Source organism: Thermobia domestica, chromosome 18, assembly GCF_964235325.1.
Source record: "Thermobia domestica chromosome 18, izTheDome1.hap1.1, whole genome shotgun sequence".
Lineage (NCBI taxonomy): Eukaryota > Metazoa > Arthropoda > Insecta > Zygentoma > Lepismatidae > Thermobia > Thermobia domestica.
The window spans coordinates 3,663,513-3,683,333 of NC_137471.1; the positions used below are offsets into that span (position 1 = coordinate 3,663,513).

At 36.4% G+C, this 19,821-nt stretch overlaps 1 protein-coding gene across 1 annotated transcript in view; it reads left to right on the forward strand.

Moving 5' to 3' along the window:
• Window positions 1–19,821, forward strand: part of Arms (Ankyrin repeat-rich membrane spanning) — a gene marked incomplete in the record, with an annotated part of 380,241 nt that overhangs the window by 126,371 nt on the left and 234,049 nt on the right. Inside the window, 1 exon segment of the mRNA XM_081746181.1 lies at window positions 19,580–19,711. Within this exon segment, the coding sequence (XP_081602307.1) occupies window positions 19,580–19,711 (132 nt within the window).

A 19,821-nucleotide genomic window follows, 5' to 3' on the forward strand; every position in this document is an offset into this window, starting at 1 on the left:
ATTCTTTGATTTTGTTTAGTGACTTTGAGCAAACTTCCCCTCACCCGCCTCTAATCCTTCCCCAGACTGTATTGTTGCAACACACCACCGCTTTTGGCAAGTATACAATTCATTTAAAATTATGTAATTCATTCCTTAACGTCAAACTTTACAGCGCGGTCGTTTCGACCGCGTGCGAGTTCTCGCGTGACGGTCTGTGCGCGAGTGCTGAAGGGTTAAGGATAGAAAGAGGAACTTAAAATATATGCAAAACATAGATTATCTCAAAAGCCTTTCATGTTAAGGGAATTGCCTTTACTATATAAACTTCTTATTAAAAACAAATTATCATATTGTATTGCATTTTCGGAATTCTGCTTCAAAAGGGGGTTATTGTGGCGGTTTTTAAAATATTTTAATTTCCTATTTTGTACTTATAGAAACGAAAATAAGGCAACATTTCAACTTTTTAAAATTAATTTTTAAACATAGCATTTGGGTCGACCTGGATGTTTTTCATTTCATTTTGATTCAAATATGCGTCATTACAGGAAGGATTTTCAAAAATATCTTTCACATATTTTCCATAAACATATTTTTTCCGTGCGAAGAACAACAGGCATTTCAGGAAGTTATTAATAATATTTAAAAAGCAAACCTTCAGATTCATTCCACCTTCTGCGTTTAGTATTCTTAAATATATTTCGTCCATCTAAAGTTTCTCTTACTTATCTCTGGGTTAACATGTTTTCACTTACCTTTGGGTTAGCATCTGTTTATTTTTTGCACTCTTTGTTGTATTTCTTTTTAGTGTTATCGAGATGCACTAACTATATATAATTCAATTGCAGCTCTTCCAAAGAAAGGGCGTAAACTTTCATTGAATAGATTTGGATAATGTTCAAGAAATAATGGGGGTATTAAATCTTCTGCGATATTTCTTCGCTATAAATAAATAAATATTTTTTCCAATAAATAATCACTGTTATGCAGTAGATGAGGATATGAATAGTTGTACAAAGTGCGTGCATCTCTGTTTCTTCGGAACATTAGAATCTCAAGGTTTATAAGTAAATAAAACAGTTTGCGTAACTCGCCAAGCAAGCAACTGCTGCAAAGTGTACATGGCTAACGTTATGTTTACATACCACACAGTAAACCAATCGAGAGCTCAAGGATGTTGAAGTAGTTAGTATTAGTATTTAATTTTAGCTCGGATTCTGCCTTATAGTATCTCTCCAATTCAAAATCGACATTAGGTTATAGCCTATACCTGCACGGGCCGGGCTAGGCCCGAGGCCCGAAATCCGGCCCGGCCGACTCTGTTATTTCTTTGGGCCGGGCCGGGCCGGGCCTGGGCGGACCAACACTGATTTTTCTTCATGTCGGGCCGGGATGGGGCCGATTAATTGCAATTCTTTAATAATTATTGACTTTCGTTAAACGATAATTAGAATAAAGGCAAACGTTGAAGAAGTGTGCCCGTAAAAGATGTTACAAAATGAAACTTTTAAAATTTATCGGGCCCGGGCCGGGCTTGGGCCAAGAATTTTAAAAAACTTATCGGGCTGGGCCGGGCCTAGGTACATTCGGGCTGGATTGGGCTCGGGCCCAGGTACATTCGGGCTGGATTGGGCTCGGGCCTAAAAATTCGGCCCGTGCAGGTCTCTACATTAGGTACAGCTTGAGACAAAAGGAAATAGCTAGAGGTGTGGACGGATACGGGATATATCCGCACTAATATAGCTATTTACAGATATGCAGGGTGTTTAAAAAAGAATGATCCAATTTGATACTTTACTCAGTTTTTTTTTTTTAATAGTAAAGTTTACATATAATTCATTTAATCATATTAGTATCCCAGTTGTTTGCGCTCACCACTCTGGTTGCGGTGTTGGTAACAGAAATGTTATACAGTACCGTATATAGATAGATCATTATGGCACTGTTTCTATATCTGCGTTTTTTTCTCATTAATTCACCTAGTTTTGTGACACCGCTGCGATGTTATTTTCACACTGTTCAGCATAGTCTCTATGTCAAATAGGTAACATCAGGGCAGAGTTGCCAGATCCCAAGATCAAAAAGCAGCGAGGTTGTGCTCTAAGTGTAGTATGTTTAAATTACTTGTAGCCCAAAAATAAAAATACTTTTGCAGCTGACCAGTTTCACTAATCATACATGGGTTTAATAAAAACACCTGAAGTTGGGAATACTTCAGATGTCTGGGTTGGCAGCGGCCAGGCGGCGACCTCAGTTTCGGACTGTTGGCGCTGATGTGTTAGAACAAACTCCGTACTACATGAAGAGCAGTAGAGCTGCAGTGTGAAATGAACTGAGTAGATGGTGATAGTATATAATGAGCGACCTTTCTCATTTTCAAGGAGACGACATGTTTGCTTAAGTCAGTTTTGTAGGTTCTTCCATTTTACAACGTTTATAGTATAATTTTCACTGATATTCCCTCACTTCCTTAATTCATTCATTAAATTCTTTATCTGGGAGCCATGGATTTTGGAGATTTTTATTAGCTCCACTTACTCAGTACGATAATATGGTGAGCACAGAAACACAATTAAATTCGCGATGTTCGCGTTTACACAGCTCCGTACAATTATCAGACATAGGCATTAACTGAGACATCAACACGGTCAGTGATACTGCAGCAGCACAAACTAAACAAAAGTATAATATTGTCAGATCTGGAGATCAAAAAGTACTAACATGTTTAACTAAAATTATTGTTCGTTGTGAATAGAATACTCAGCAAACAAAATATTATAAAACTAATAATTTGTGATTTCATACATGAAAATAAATACCGCATTCTTAAAAGTTAAAGCCTGCAGATAATAAAAAAAGTAGATCAGAAGTAGTGTGTCGCTCAACTTAAAATTTGGGTAGCGAGGTTACTTAAAAATCGCCCAATCCCATACTTGTAGCCCAATCTGGCAACACTGGACTTTTTGCATTGAAATAACACATTAAAGTAGTAGTCAGTTGGAAACACTGGCATGTCTTAAAATTGGGTTGTTTTAACACCACTACATTTTGGTGTATGTTCTCGATTTGGTTCAGTGGATTTTTGGAAGTAATTTCTGTGTGTGCAGCAAAGACCTATGTTACTGAAAGAACAGGGAAATGTGAAAATCTGGATAACCTGGATATGTAAGCTTTTAAGACCTTACAAGTATACAGGAAAGGTTTGAAACTGACACTTAAGTAGCGGCAAAATAGAAATGAAAACAGTTATAAACTGGATATACAGGGTGTTTTAAAACAACACCGACAACGTTTGGGAGGTGATTTCTAACACCTAGATAAGACAAAAAGTATAGACCAACTTGGGTGCACAAATGCTTCCTTTCGGAGTTATAGGCTGCCGAAAACATGAAAAAATGAACTTTAGAAGTCCATAGCTCCAAAATTATGGGACCTACTGTACTCGAGTCAAGACTTCACTTAAGAGCTAGTATGTGCCCTATCCAAATATCCATGTTTCAGAATCCCGCGGTACTTCTGTAATAGTTTTTACAGAAGTAATTGGTGAGTGTTTCAAATTATATGCCCTTAGCTAAACTCCCCTTATTAAAATTGTTGCGTGAGCACCGCAGGATTTTGAAATATGTATTTTTGGATAGTGCACATATTAGTTCCTAAGTGAAGTCTTGACCCGACTGCGGTAGGTCCCATAGTTTTGGAGCTATGGACCTTCAAATTTCATTTTTCTTTCATGTTTTCGGCAGTCTATAACGCCGGAAGGAAGCATTTGTCCACCCAGGTTGGTCTATACTTTTTGTCTTATCTTGGTGTCAGGAATCACCTCCCAAACGTTGTCGGTGTTGTTTTGAAACACCCTGTATATATAAAAGCAATAACGAAATTATAAGCAATAACATAGGAATAACGAAATTATATCGTTGGTACATAGAAGCCACAATATATTAAAATATTAAGTTTTGGTCGTATATGAAATAACACGAATAAGCTTACAGTGAACTTCTGCTACTGCAGTTTAATGAAGTGCAATGCATCGATATTTATGCCCGACATCGAATGTGTTTACCATATCCTCTAAGACAATATTCATTACAATTTTTCTTTGTACTGAAAGGAAACAAAAGTCGCTTATGTCACTAGTATTCATTTTCGTATACAGCACTTTTAAGGTACGAGAAAGAACGTTAAAAAATGAACTAGACCATAGGAGTGGTGAAAGCAATGACTGTAAAATTGTGAATTTCGTGGAAACCAACTTTAAAACTTTTGATCATTTCAATAAACTGAGAAATTCAGGTAATGTTGCGTTTTCCCTTTCTAACGTTTCTTACTTTCGAAAGAAGTTTTTGTTCTAATTTAACACTGTTGATGTTTCGCCCATAGTGACGTGCAAGTGGCTCAGTTTTCTTAAATGAGAGAAAGTACTTTTTCTATGAAGACTACTGATCTCCCTTAAAATACCTGATCTCTATAAAACACTTCAGGTTCGTAAGTATTTGTATGTTGTCAATTACAGAAAGAAATATTTTATGTAGGATATCTAAATATCGGGATTTGGTATCTTCTTCCTCAATAGACATTTGCTCCATTATGATATATTGATTTGAGTGAGGAACAGTGATCCTGCTTTGGACATTAGACACCGTAAAGATAACCCATTATTATGTGCAATAGTCAAAGACAACTCAAATCCTTTGAAATTCCTTCAGTTTCGAATATCACCAAAATAATGCAGTAAAACAGCATCAGCGAATATGCTCTCCTTGTTTTGTAGGTAATCTGACAATCTTTTCAACTTTACAAGAAAAAGTGTGATCAAGTTGACTTAGTACACAAGCTTAAAATTCACTTCACGTTTCACTCTAGTTTCTCATTACTCGTCTCAGAAATCGTTAGAATAATAGCACTAAATTTTGTCTTCGTAGCCACACAAGTTGCAACCTAAGACAAAAGAGTAAATTTCTAAGATCTCCTTTCTCTGAACAGGAGGAAGACACTCACAAGAAATGGCTGATATTTTCTTGAACATATTTCAGCTGAACAATCACAGAGACTTTTGACCGCAACGAAGATCAGCTCACATTCCTGCAATGAAGGATTTTTAAAACAAATTACTTTGCAGTTTAATGCTACACGGATAAGACATGCTGTGCATTGTTATAGCCAGTTACAGTTTTTTTTTTTTTTTTTTCAACGAAGCTATCGCCGAACGCTGACGCAAAAAACACATCTCCTCTTTCTAAAATGAGACAATACACCACGACGGCGTCTATTATTTAATCAACTTGAAAAGAAAAGTGCTTTCCTTTTAATGCAGTAAATAAGTTTCCAATAATACGACTTTCTTTTGTTTTAATAATCAAAAATGAAGCTTTTACTAAGTTGTTGCCGTTGGCATAATCATCACAAATTTAGAGTTAAACAAAGTGCTAGAACCGTGTAATTACATTACAATTGAAAGTACAAATTATTCATTTTCAACCATAGAGGATATTGCATATATTAATCTAATTCTGTTGGAGTGGGCGGACGGGTTGGGGATCACCCACTCGCAATCACACTTTGCGTCATATTTGGAACAAAGCCAGATTAAAAAGAAAAAGTAAACAGCATTATGAATTTGATAATTATCTTGTCAGAAATCAGCATTTGGGAAGACCATTTTGTCCATTAATTTGGTGCCTGCATGGATTTTATTGCATTTAATTTAACGTAGTTGATTGGCGATCTGAAGGGGTTGCATTTTATGTTTATTTATAAAGCTTTGTTTATGGAATAGTGAAAATATAAACGTACATACAAAACTGCTATTCTAAGATATAAACACATTAAAATTAGACAACCTTATTTCTGTACAGTGAGCTCCCTAATATACGAAGTTTCGAGAAAGATACAATTCAACTTGCTTAAATAAAGCACAAAACAAGATAACGTACAAAGACAAACTAAAACTAACTCTATGGCCTATGAAATACGAAGGTTCAATGTCTGGTTCACAAAATCTCTCCATCTCGTCCATAGCCAGCTGGATCCAGTTTCTACTTTGTGTTCCTATTTCTGCGAGATCCATTCTAATATTGTCCGCCCCCCTATGTCTTCCTAGTGGTCGTTTTCCTATCGGATTTCCAGATAAAACTTTGAAAGCGTTCCTACTTTCTTCCATTCTGGCTACATAACCTGTCCACCTAAACCTCCTAGATTTGATGACCCTAACAATGTTGGATAAACGGTATAAACTACTGTATGTAGTTCTTTGTAATAAAGTCACCGCCATTCCTCATTCCCGTTCCTCTTGGGTCCGAATATTCGCCTCAGGATTCTGTTCTCAATTACTTTCAGTCTGCGTTCTTCCCTCAGATTAAGCGACCATGTTTAGCAACCATACAGCATAAGAGGCATTATTATCATTTCATATATTTTGAGCTTCAAATTTGTGGATATAATTCGCGACGACAAAAGATTCTGAACTGAATAACAACACGAATTCTTTGCTTTCAGTTGACATTTAATTTCGTCGTGGATATAACGCAACGAAACAGAACTTTAAAAACCGAGACAATGATTAAACTTTGATCTCAAAGGCATCAGGTATCAACGCATTAAAATCTGGAGTGCTCTACCCTTAAGTATCAGAGATAGAAAGCAATCGAACGAGTATATGAAAATTTAGACACTGTCATGTTAGCATACTATTATAATAGTATGTTAACATGGCAGCGTCTAAATTTATTGTCATTAAGTACTTATATCATACAATTTTATATTAGGTACATGATATACGCATATTGAACATTGATCTCTAGTCGTATCTTTAGTAATAATACAATATTGTGTATGTCTGCATAGAAAGGAGTCTCCGAGAGCATCAAATTTTGTACAGTCAGCGACTAAAGCTCTTTCTGTTTGATTATATTAGTCTCGTAAATAACTTGAATGTAAGGACAATTTCCTGTACGTTACCACCACCATTATTCAGAAAATACCAGCGATACTACCGTTATTCCCAAAATATATTTCATCGAACGGAAATAACTTTTGGCACTGACGAGACACACAGCTCTTCACCAGATCTGATCGCGTACGAAGTCGTTCTTCGATTTTCAGCTCGGAGAAGGAGGGATTGATAGGGACTGAAAATTTATGGAAGTTTCCGGTTGTCTCTACGCCTTACCTAGATGCAACCACCATTACTTATTAGTTATATGGGCTTACATAGTAGCAACAGAGGATACCCGGATAATGGTCTTCTTCCTCTCCCCTTTGTCCAGATTCTGAATTAAAACCTAGCGACGACGGGTGCTTACACCGAGTAAAGAATAAAAATCACTGAAAAGGAGAAACATCAATAACAGAAACGCGGTTTCTCTCCAAATTAGATAAATATTGTAAAATAGCCGACATTTGTAATATATTATCAATTTCTGTTATTTATTTGTGTAAAGCTTGAATTTATTTATTTATTTATTTATTTATTTAATATATCAAAATTTGGGAATTACTGGGTAAACACCCTGAATTCACTGATAATGATAGTTGGTTATTCTTATATTATAAGAGGTCGCTTTAATATGCTTCCCGGTAGTTCAAGTATTTTGTTAGTATATATTAAATAGAAGCATGAAATTGATTTTTTGTAGGAGTGTGGTCGTTTGATGGTAGTAGTAGTAGTAGTAATGATAGTGTATTGTAGTTGCATGAAAATATTTTTTGTAGTTTATTCTTTTCACTGAGAAGTGTGATTAGCAAATGGAAATTATTATTTTCTTCTGTCCAATATCTAGTTTATATAAAGAATGAGAAGAGAATCGTTGTTGTATTTATGTAGAAATATTATCCTGGCGGAAAATACGAGTTAGTATTTAGTGGAAGACTTGTTACAATATTGTCATATCGTAGGTATTCTGCTGAGCTGTCCGCTTGACTACCCACTTTCACGGAAGGGTAGGTATACTAATAATAGACACTTCAATAGAATATTCATGATGTAGCAACAAGGGCGCCCATGTTGTGGTTTCCAGGGGGGGCAAATATAAGCGAGGTTTCAAATATAGTTTCAAATTTTGCTATAACTAATGTGAAAATTCTATTGGGCTTTCGATATTCTCAAGTACGATTTTCTCTTAGGGGGGCGAGCGCCCCACCTTGCCCCCCTGATGGGCGCCCTTGTGTAGCAACAGAGTAACACGTCTTCATCTAAATACCAATTCTTCCTTATTTTGCGCCGAGTGTAGTTGTTATTGTTACAAGATTTTAGATATTCTCTTATTATGAAAAATTGCTTAGAGTGGGCAAAATATCTGGATAATAAATTGTTCGGGTAAAGGATGTCGAATTACAATCAATCCGTTGTCTATATATTATACACTAACTCCGTGTTGAATACTTCTGTCAGTCTGTTACTTGCTGAAAATTAAATTTTGTTACATATAAGTTCTATTAATATACTCAAACTATTTAAGTAATAAAGGATATCCTATAAGGAACCCAACTTTTGAATTGCCCGCCATTTTTGTTCTAGTAAGTTGGCAGCACTGAAAGTTACGATTTTCATCTGTGTGGTTTATGGTTAGTAGTCACGGAGCGTCGAATAGCGCATCATCATAATTTGTTTTCTGTATGGGAAGGAATGAAGTGCTTCACAACGGAACAGCGTGTTGTTCTGGTGAAAACTTATTACAAATGTGGTTATAGATAGATATATCGGGTATTCTAAAAATGGCGTAGGCTACAAAGCACTATTCTACCAGTCAAAATAAAGCGGAAAATCTATATAATTATACACCTTTGGGCTCCTCTCTGGATGCGCATGTTGTACTATGTGGCAACGTCGCGCAAGGAACTATAGATCTACCAATCGATGAAATAATTTCATCGACTCTTGTCAGATGACTGTTAAAGTCGACAGACTAGCACCAGTTATTAGTGTAACAATCAATATAACTGTTTGATGGATTCGTAGAGCAGTGCTAATGGTTCCAAGCAGGGGTAAAAGTGAATCTGAAAAGGTAGGGGGATGTTTGACGTCACGCCGTGCCCCGTGTCTATCTTTGCCCATTGTATATTTTTAGAAAGTGGGGGAAGACATCTGCCCGCGTTCCCTCTCAATTTTATCCCTTGTTCTAAGTTAATATGCGATGTTGCCACATATTGCAATTTCTGATTACCTTTAGCGGATGAAGAAGCCCTCGGAAGATATAGGATTTTCACTTTATTTTGACCTGAAGAATAGCGCTCTTTTGTCCGTGGGTGCCATTTTTAGAATACCCAATATATATGAGTTCAGTCTTCAACGTCCGAAAGAGAGGTCCCATCTCTAGCCATATCCGCCCATGGCTACTGAAAGTTATACAGCAGCGTCATTTCATACAAAATTTGATTTGGGAAGGGGGTTTGACGACTCTCTGATATAAGTAGATAATTAACGGTTTTCAATAGCATATTATACTATTGAATATATCTATATAATCTTAAATTTAGGACCGGAGGCAATTTCCCCCTGAACCCCCAAATGACGCCCCTGAAGTTATACAAGAGTGTGTCAAAAGTCCCCTGACATACGGTAACTCTGTTATTATTGAATTGAATTGAATTTCTCTTTATTTCAGCGGGCGAGGTTCAGCCGGAGGCTGCTCTGCCACCTAACCCTTGTCATCATTACAAAGAAAAGAAAGAAAAAAAAAATAAAGACACAAATAAGATACAAGATACAAATAACAACATAACATGATACATTCAATAATACTAATGATAAATAAAACACTCAGTAAATGTAAATGAAAAACAAAAAAAAAAAAAACTATACTCATACTGCTAGTCCAATTTCAGTCCAATTTCAAACTGTAGTAAACCTTATTATTAGAGCTACAACAAAATGTAAGAGGGGAAACCATCTCCAAATATGATGTTTTCAATCTAAAGTGAAGAAATTTTTTAAATCGGATGAGCCGTTTGGGCTGTACACTCTTTATGTGACCGATGGGGGAAATTATAATGCAACGTTGCCATTTACCTGGACCTACAACGTAAGTGAATGAATAACTTTTTGAAATGTGGGCTGACCATTGACACGTTAGCGTGAAAGACAGTACCTTCATTTAATTACGTTATGAGTCTAGGTAAATGGCAACGTTGCATTTTCATTTAACATGGGGTGCGTAAAGAGTGTACAGTCCAAACGGCTCGTCCGATTTAAAAAAAAAAAAAAAAATCATTCACTTTAGATTGAAAACATATTAGGAGAAGGTTTCCCCTCTTACATTTTGTTGCAACTCTGATAATAAGAGTTACCCTATGTCAGGAGACTTTGGGACACCTTGTATATCTAGTCCTTCCAGTTTAAGAATTTGCGTAATGTGCGCATTTAGCGTAGTTTTACAATGCGAAACGAAACGAAACGAAAATAAAGAAACGTTAAAGTTTATGAACCGTATATTGCAGCGTTTCCCAACCGGTGTGCCGCGAGGAAATTGAAACAAAAGTATTAATTCTATAGCAATCAAATTGCAAGGGAAAAATGTATGTTTGTATTTCACATTACTATGAACCTCTACTATGAATCTATAATTTTAAGTTTCATACTGACTTACTTTTCTGTACATTTTTAATGTTGAAAAAAGTATTTATCATCATTGTTATGATCATTATTACTTCTTTATTGTTGCAGACAATTTCTTAACTTGAAATTTTAAAATATCATTCAATCCTTTTGACAAAGCAAACGTGCATACAAATTATCTACCAAGGGTGCCCATCAGGAGGAAAAGTGGGGCGATCTCTTCCCCTCCTAAGAGGGAATTGTACTTGGGAATATCGAAAACTCAATTGAATTTTTACATTAGTTACAGCAAAATTTGAAACTATATTTGAAACGTTGCTTATACTTGCCCCCCCTGGAAACCACAACATGGGCGCCCTTGTTACGTACATTTGTGTTTTAAAAAGTAAAAGAGATTTATTTATTCGTTTATTATTTACTGATCTTCCTTGTTTGTGAAAGGTTGGATACAGTTTTCGAAAAATGAATTGTATTTTTAGAAACCTGAGTCGTATATTTCATTGCAATTGTTGTCAAGTTTTAAATTAGAATGGAAGATATGCATAATGATTTATCACGGGGGAAAACCAGTGATCGAGCTTTCTTCTCTGTGAGGAGATCAGTAATCACAGAGAAAAAATACCACTGTCTTTTATATTTACAAATAATAATAATAATAATAATAATAATAATAATATCTATATGACTGTGCCGCAAGTTGGAAAAGGTTGGGAAACGCTGGTATACTGTATGATACCTTGTTCTTTTGTTTCCTTTGAAAAATATGAGAGGGGGAGGGGAATGTTCACAGGGAATTTTCTCATTAAGACTTCCAAAAGCTAGTCACAATACGTATCATAACCAACAATTCTTTATAAACATAAATAAATTCCAAAGTGGTGAACGCGTGCTTTTATATTTTGAAACAGGAAAACAAAAACAACAAATTTCTCCATGTTAGTAACAAATAACTTTTGTTTGGAAGATTTTAAAGAAATAATAATGCAACTACAGTTTTATACAGGAAACCATTAAGATGATACTAAAACAGAAAAATAAGACCGAGTCTAAAACAAATAAATAATAAGAGAGTATGTTATGAATGATTTGGTAATGGTTTACCTGTGAATTTGGAAATTGATTAACCTTCGTAAATCACCGCTGCAAACTCTCGCTTGAAAATTGTACAAATCGATAAACACTGTGGGCGTGGTGGCTCTTGAAGGAAATCACATCCATAAAAATTAAAATCTTATCTGTTAATTTTTACCTGGACCTCCCGTAAGAGTCGCCATTGATTGTGGGGTATAGCAAGACTACATTGGTGAAAACTAAGTCCTCAACTGACACATTAGTTATCTGGAACAGATACAATTTAACAATAAATTAGGGTATGTAAATTGGTCACTAAACTTTAGTCTTTACACGCTGACCACTCAATTCTCAAATAGTACGAGAGGGTCACCTCTGGTTCCTGGGGTCCCTGATTCGATCCTCGGCCGAATAAGTTTGTGGTGGACAGCATCGTGGTGTGGATATTCTCGAGTTCTCAGTTTCCTCCCACACCTAATCCCACCAATTCTTACATCATCATTCACTTATGTTAATCATCGTCTCCCTTAGCATAACGGGCATAATTGTGGAACGTTGAACTGTTATACGGTCCACGATCACCAGCAAAAATTAGTATATACTCCACATAGAACTAGAGATGAATTTTAATCAGTTTTCTTTGACGTAGATGTTGTTGGTTGGAAATTAATGTTCTTCTTCAGCACTGAGGCTATGAGAAAGCGTGAACTTACAATTAAATGTGGTGTTCGAACCACCGTAACAGTGATAGAACGGGTCACGACTTAAGTCCGTGTCATCCGTGTCTGGGTGTCACTTCTCAGACCGGGCTAACCCACTGTGACCACCACTAGTACTTTCGTACTTGATCTAGTACATTTTATAATATTTTAGTATTTTAGTACGTTCACCAACAAATCGAGTACTTTTCTCCTCTTCTTCTTTTCTCATAAATACATTTGGGAGAGAAAAAGGAATCTCAGGAAAATTTGGTAATGTACGAAAATTTCACTGTTCCTGATAACTTTTTTCTGCCTGTTTTTTTTTTTTTTTTTTTCAACAGTGGTATTTATAAGAGCAGAAGTTTGACATAGGTGTCGTCCAGTTGCTTCCTTCAACTAATAAATGACCACAGTCTTGGTCATTCGCTTAAACAGAAGGTTATTAAGGAATTAAAGCTGGATTTTCTCAATAAGCCCATTTTATGATATTTCTTGTTTTCTCCCAACATCCTCTATATCTGTCATACTTGTGTTACTTTAGTGGTTTTACAGTGAGTTATAATACGACAACTAATCTGGGATTCTGTCAGGATTTTTAGTTTGGGGGTGTAAAGTCAAAATTGGGAGGGTGTAAGTGGTTTGCACGGTTTGTATCGAATTTTGACTGTAAAAAAAAATAATAATAATAATAATAATAATAATAAAGTTGGGGATTCTTCAAAAAATGTGGGAGGTCACTTCCCCATCCCAGATCTAGTACTTTTTTCTGCATAGGTTAGTACGAAATATTTTTGCTGAGTGGTCACACTGGTCTAACCCGGAGACCAAGACAGACGTGGTAATCGGAAGCCACCAGAATATCGGCACTGCAGAATTTCATAGTGCATTAATAATCCCCACTATATTAGCTCGAAAATTCACTTGTTTGCTTTCCGATGTAGCATTTCTTATGGTACTATGTCTTGAATATTTCAAATATAATTTCATGTTACTTGTCCCTATACTGAAAAATAAAATAGCTATTTTAGAACATAGACTATAAACAAAAAGATTTAACAAAACACTATTTGGGCTTAGCGGCATCTTTTATATTCTAAACGACAAGTTTTGTAGGATCGCTTCCTCGCGCGTGTATTACTGGACTAAAACTTCGTTATCTTTCAGTGCAAAACTTTGATACACAAGAGCACACACAAGCGAGAAAGAAAATTATAGATTTACAGACAGGACAGTGAGAGAGAAAGAGGGACAAAATTGTGTTACAATTACATTAGCAGCCTTATGCATTCTCCACATGTGTACAACGATGATTCATTGCCTCCATGTTACTCCGGGTCATAAGGTTTTTTTGGAGTCTCAGAGTTTGGTGGATCATGGATCTCGGAGTACCTCTGGATCTGCAATCACTGCATCGTAAAGCAATGAAATTTTAAGTCTCTCTCAATGGAAATCCTATGCACCTAAAGTACGTGCTATACTGTGATATCTTAGTTTAGCAACAAAGATTTCAATGTTTTAGGTTTCCGGCCAAAACAAAGCTTTCAGTCGCTTAGGTTGTCAGCAACTGAGACGTCCGGCCAAAATAAAGCTTTCGGTGGTTTGAGAAGCTTTCGATGGTTTAAGTTTCCTGTCTGTAATTGAAGTGTGCTATCGAAACGAAGGTTTTGGTGTTTGTTTCCCGTTTGTGAGGCGTGCGGCCAAACAACGGAACAAGCACCATCGAGAAAATTGTGCAGAAGAAGCCATTCATCTCGTTTTACACTCACTCAAGACGATAGGAGAGGCAGTTTCGAAGGCTTCGTCTCATTTTGGCACCCATCTAGGACGACAAGGGATGCAAATTAAAAGGATTCAATTCATTTTGCACCCATCCAGGACAACAATAGAGGCAATTTAAAAGCTTTCAGCTCATTTTGGACCTACCTGAAGACGGTCTGTGCATGTGCCCAGTTGTTCTGGTACTCAACTTCGCACAAACAGATAGGTTTCAATGATTACTGAAAATCCTTTTGTTCACCAACATTTCGATGTGCCTCTGAAAATTGCAGCCTTGCTCAAGTTGTTGTTCAGTGCATACATCGAATTGTTAGTTCCGAAGGAATTTCTCCCCAACTTACGTAATTGTATGTAGTTTGTAATCAAAGTCAGGACTATTCAAAAGAGCTGCATTACTTTCATGTCAATTATAGAGCAGTGGACTTCAGTGCACCCGAAGAAATTTTTATATTATAAAAATATAACGTTATACTGGTTTGGCTACTTCAATAGAAATGTACGATAATTTTTCTTTTTCTGAATTGCGGAAATAAATATACTCACAGGTCTTTTAACTAAAGGAAGAAACGAACGATTAAAATGAAAGAAAAATTGGGATCATTGAAAAGCATCAGAGAAAATATGAATACCGTGACCAAAAACTAGCTTCTTTCTTTTCTTTTCTTTTTTAATCTTTTATTAAGCATAATATACGTTGGCACTTGATAAACACAATCCAATACTTCACTTCAGATTTACGATATCTCTAAGACTAACGTTTTCTTCAGGTTGTGCACACACAAGTTAGGCCAGGCCCTACGTCATCTGATGGTTATGAATTGTTTGTTGCTTGAAAACGATCATTCAACATAATATCAAAGTGACGGTGAGAAACGTTAAATTCCATGTCTCACAAGTATTCTGCTGTCCGCAATAACGACGAACACTGTAATGTCATTGTATTTTCGTAATGTAAACAAAACTTGAAGCAAACATAAAATGACTATATAGCCAATGTTCATAATAAATTGAATCACAAGATATTTCAAAGCAGCAGCGTTAAATGATTCAGTGGTAGAGGAATCAAAGGCTAATACTTTGAAGTAGATATCCGTTGTCGGAGATTCCATGGATGTGTAAGATGTAGATTACATCGTACATTCTTTAGAGTTACGTTTAAAGAATATTCGAGGCTGTTTAGAATGCGAAAAAGCTCAAATACAGAAATTAGATACATAGCACGTCCAGAAAGTAAGTTCCGTTTCAATTTATCTCCGCTGCAGCGCTGCGATCGCAGTTCCGCACATGCGCGGTAGACGCTCTGTATCAAGGAGAAGAAACGTGCGCCATTTGGAGATCGCTGTCAGTCACGTACGCTTTGTTGTGCTTGTTTACAATGTCGGTGTTGATTGAAAATCCCGCCGCTTGTGAAATCAGAGCGGTGATTCGTTTTCTGAATGCGAGGAAAGTGAAACCAAGTGAAATTTATCGGCAAATTTGCGTTGTTTACGGACAAAATGCGATGAGTGATTCAATGGTGAGAAGATGGGTCCGACAATTCAATGAAGGACGTAGTGACGTGCACGATGAAGAACGAAGTGGGCGTCCATCTTTGGTTACAGAAGAACTGGTTCACGCGATTGATGACAAGATCCAGGAAAACCGCAGGTTTACAATTAGTGCTCTCGGTATGGAATTTCCCCAAATCTCACGATCAACACTTCAACAATGACGACGAGCTGAAAGAAACTGTTTCCAACTGGTTAAAGACACAGGCGGCAAACTTCTCTGAAGAAGGTATACAAAACCTTGTGCCACGCTATGACAAATGCCTGCAAAATTTCGGCAGTTATGTGGAAAAGTAGTTTAAGAGTTGTAGAATTTTGTGCAATAAATAATTTTTCTGTATCTTTATACAATTTAATTTTATTACCAAACGGAACTTACTTTCTGGACGTGCCTCGTATCTCGTAGTTTTCATGTTTTGTTGCCACATCAAAGCAAAACCCAAGGTGACCAGAACTTTTACTTTCAAAAACGGGACGCATACGAATCGGCGACTGGGTGGGGGTGGGGGGTGACTTCCACATTGCATTTTGGGACTCAGCAGTGTTTTCAATTTACAAAATGCGCAAGTAAGAATGATAACATAGCGTTTCTAACTTAAGTACTAACCGGAAATACTTTTAACTACTTCAACACTCAGAATTACCACTCGATTCCCACTTGAACCACAGAACACTCAATTCTCATTTGAATATTCAGAAGTTCTAAGTACGGCTGAACCTTCCCAATGAGTGTTAGTACGGAAGAGTGTAGAATTAACATTGACCATTTATATTTTGAATAATAATTACGGGATACCTGGGTCATGTTTGCTTAGAAACAGGACATTTAGGCGTCCCGTTTGAGAATCAGGAAAAAAAAAAAAAAAACAGGACAACGGTTGAAAATAAGAGACTGTCCCGGCTAAAACGGGACGGTCTGGTCACCTTGGCAAAACCTCAATTAATCACTGTTTTCTTTGATTTTTTGTTTCTCAAAAGAAAACTTTTATTGAGAAAGGAGGTTAAGATTTTCATTCAAAAATAAGGTATGCTCCGAGTCTGAATAGGGTAGAGTTTTTCATATTTCGTGGGTCACTTGAGGACAATTTCCAGTATATTCATAGTTATCCACTTGCTTCTTGTTGAAATACCAGAATTAAATAATTAAACACAAAACTCGAGAACTAAGACTAGATTATTGCTAGCAGTTGTGTATCAATAATTAATCTAAACGAATTTTTAAAAATATCACCAAGGTTAAAGGAAACTGTGACAATGGCAATGAATAAAATGGTGAAATGAAGAAAGTGGGAGGAAACAGGAGAAACCCTGAGAAAATCCATGCACAAAGGTGTTTCGCCAACCACAAATCTCACCTAGCTCGAACTGGGATCGAACCAGAGTGAGCGCTGTAACACTTAAACCCCGTAGCCCCAGCTTATGTTTTGGAGGAACCGTGACTTCGGAGTTTCGAGAAATTTTTGGGTAGACAAATGATGCAAATCCGAAACTGTTGTTGCCAAACCGAGACGTCTAGTAGCCCTAGAATATGGGGAATACTGAACTTCAGTTTATATTGTTGAACATCCAAATGATAATATATCACTGTTCTGCTTTCTTATTCATAGTTAGTATATAAGACATTTTTGAAATTGTATTTCATGACTTACTTTTGACAACTATAAGATACAGTATACAATGAAAGTCACTATGTTTGTGACTTCGTACCTCACGAGCCAGACGACCGATCTCGTTCAAATTTTCCATAGATGAGGTTCGGTCCTGGGATGCTGTTTATCATTTCACTTTGGCGGTGCAAATTAGAGGAGGGGAAGATATTTAAAAAAAAATATCGAAAATGACCGTTATTAGAGCTGAATCCATAGTTTTCGGGGTCGCTGAGACGAACAGTGACACTTCCGATGCCGTTTAAATCCAAATTCAGTCCTCTGTGTCCAAAATGAGACGTATTCTCTCAGTGCGAAGAACAAGTATTCTGCTGGTAATTATGCTGGTTTTAAATTCCAAGTTCAAGGGGATACAAAACAAAATATTCGAATTATCCAAGATTTGAAATATACAGAAATACTGGATGTGTATTTTGAAATACCTAAAATCAAGCGAACAAAACCGCTGTATAATAAGAATAAGAATAAGAATAAGAATAATGCAGTAGACTATATGTAAGGAAGCATATTATACACGTGATATTAACTACAATTGAAGAATGTTGCACGGTGACTCACTGGTTAAGCGCTCTTTTGTGTTTAGGTCCCAGGTCATGTGAGTTGATGGTGGACAGCATCTTGTCTGTGTGTTTTCCTGTTTCTTATGGTAGGAATATTATGATGGGAATTGATATTATGCTCTTTCCATCAATTCCTATCATAATATTTCATCATCCGTCTCCTTCAACCTACAGAGCATAAGGGTGGAACAGTTTTTTTTTTTTTTTTCATTTACAATATATACACAAAACTTTTGAAACCAATTAACCGCATTATACAAGATATCCCAAGGTCATGGTCTCCCGCAAAGTGGGTCAAGGAGACGAATCTCCCTCCCCTGGATTTTTGATGGGGTTCATTTCTTGAAAATGCATGAAGAACATACTAATTTGCCTATTCATCTACTATATTTTTTTTTTTAAAAAAAAAATACTGTATTAAATACTATACTACTATAGTAGCTATATTTATTGTAGTTAATAAAGTAATAGGGTTTACGAGTGTTAAATAATTATTTTATATGAAGTATTGTGTGCGCACGTATATCAAGGTGTGTATTCGCATTGAGCTTGTATGTCTTGTACCCCCTTTCTCCCCGGTTCCCCTCAAAAAATCTGCGCGTTCCCTGTTCAAATATTTAAATAATCGACAGTTGTTTGGCGAAACTTCATTAGCTATTTTCAGCGAACTTAAAAACTTCGTTACTGAATTCTCTCTGCATATGTCTGTCTGTCTCTCTCTGTGTCTGTGTGTGTATGTTATTTGCGAATATTTCTATTGTGGGCCGTCCTTTCAATAGAGCATCCAAGACTATCTTAGAAAGTGATGAAATTTTTCGCGTCACTCTTACCGTTCCCAAGATATTGGCCAAAATAGTCCCGATTTCGGGAGATTTAAGGAGCCATATCTCAGGAACCGTAAGTCATAAAGAGATGATATTTGGTGTTTGTCATTACATAAGAGGATGGTGAATATTTTGGTACTAAATAGTAACCAGTGGCCATTGTCCAACTGGCTACTGGTTTGGCCAGTTACTATTGGTACCAAAATGTTTATCATCGTATTAGGTATTGATCAACACCGATATCATCTCTCTGTAACTTACCGTTCCCGAGATATTGGCCAGAAAAGTTCCAATTTCGTGAGATAAGGAGTCATATCGGGAACCGTAAGTCATAGATATATCATATTGGTGTTGATCAGTACCTAAGAGGATGGTGAACATTTTGGTATCAAATAGAAACCGGTGGCCACTGGCTAATTGACGACGTTTCCCAAATACTGGCTAAAAAAGTTCGGATTTCGGGAGATTTAAGGAGCCATATGTCGGGAACAATAAGTCATAGAGAGATGATGTCTTGCGAATTTTTCAATTTTGAGCCCACCATTTTGAGCATGTCTCTTCGTAAACCAACATATCGTAGAACTTTTAACTGAACTCTTAAACAAAACATGTGGAAAAAATTTAGTACTCAAGGAAATTATAAATGGATAGATATATTACAAGAATTGGTTAATGAGTATATTAATAAAGTACATAGAACAATTGGTATAAAGCGTATAAAAGTTAATAAGAAAAATTAATTCTTTATAAGTTCGTTCTAGCAATTATCTTGGAGCATTTTCAACTGGTTGTGTGTAGACTATGTATCCATGCCCTTAAATTGTGACACTGTATATTTTGCGAATATTGAATTGGACTAAACAGATGAGTAATGGTCATGTTTTCTTTTCCTTTTACAGACACTACACCGTAGTGATTCAATGTTGTCGCTCAGTTACCGTGCCATTGTAAACTACATTGACGATGATAACTTGCCAGCTTTACAGGAATTCTTGAGAAGTAAGAAAGCTCTTGTAGATGACAAAGATGAGGTACGTAATTTTTTTAAACTTACACTAAAATACAAATGCTGAGCAAAGCAACGTTTATTGGTGACAGTTTCGCCAACTAACTGAACATATTGGCTTTATCAGAAACTGGA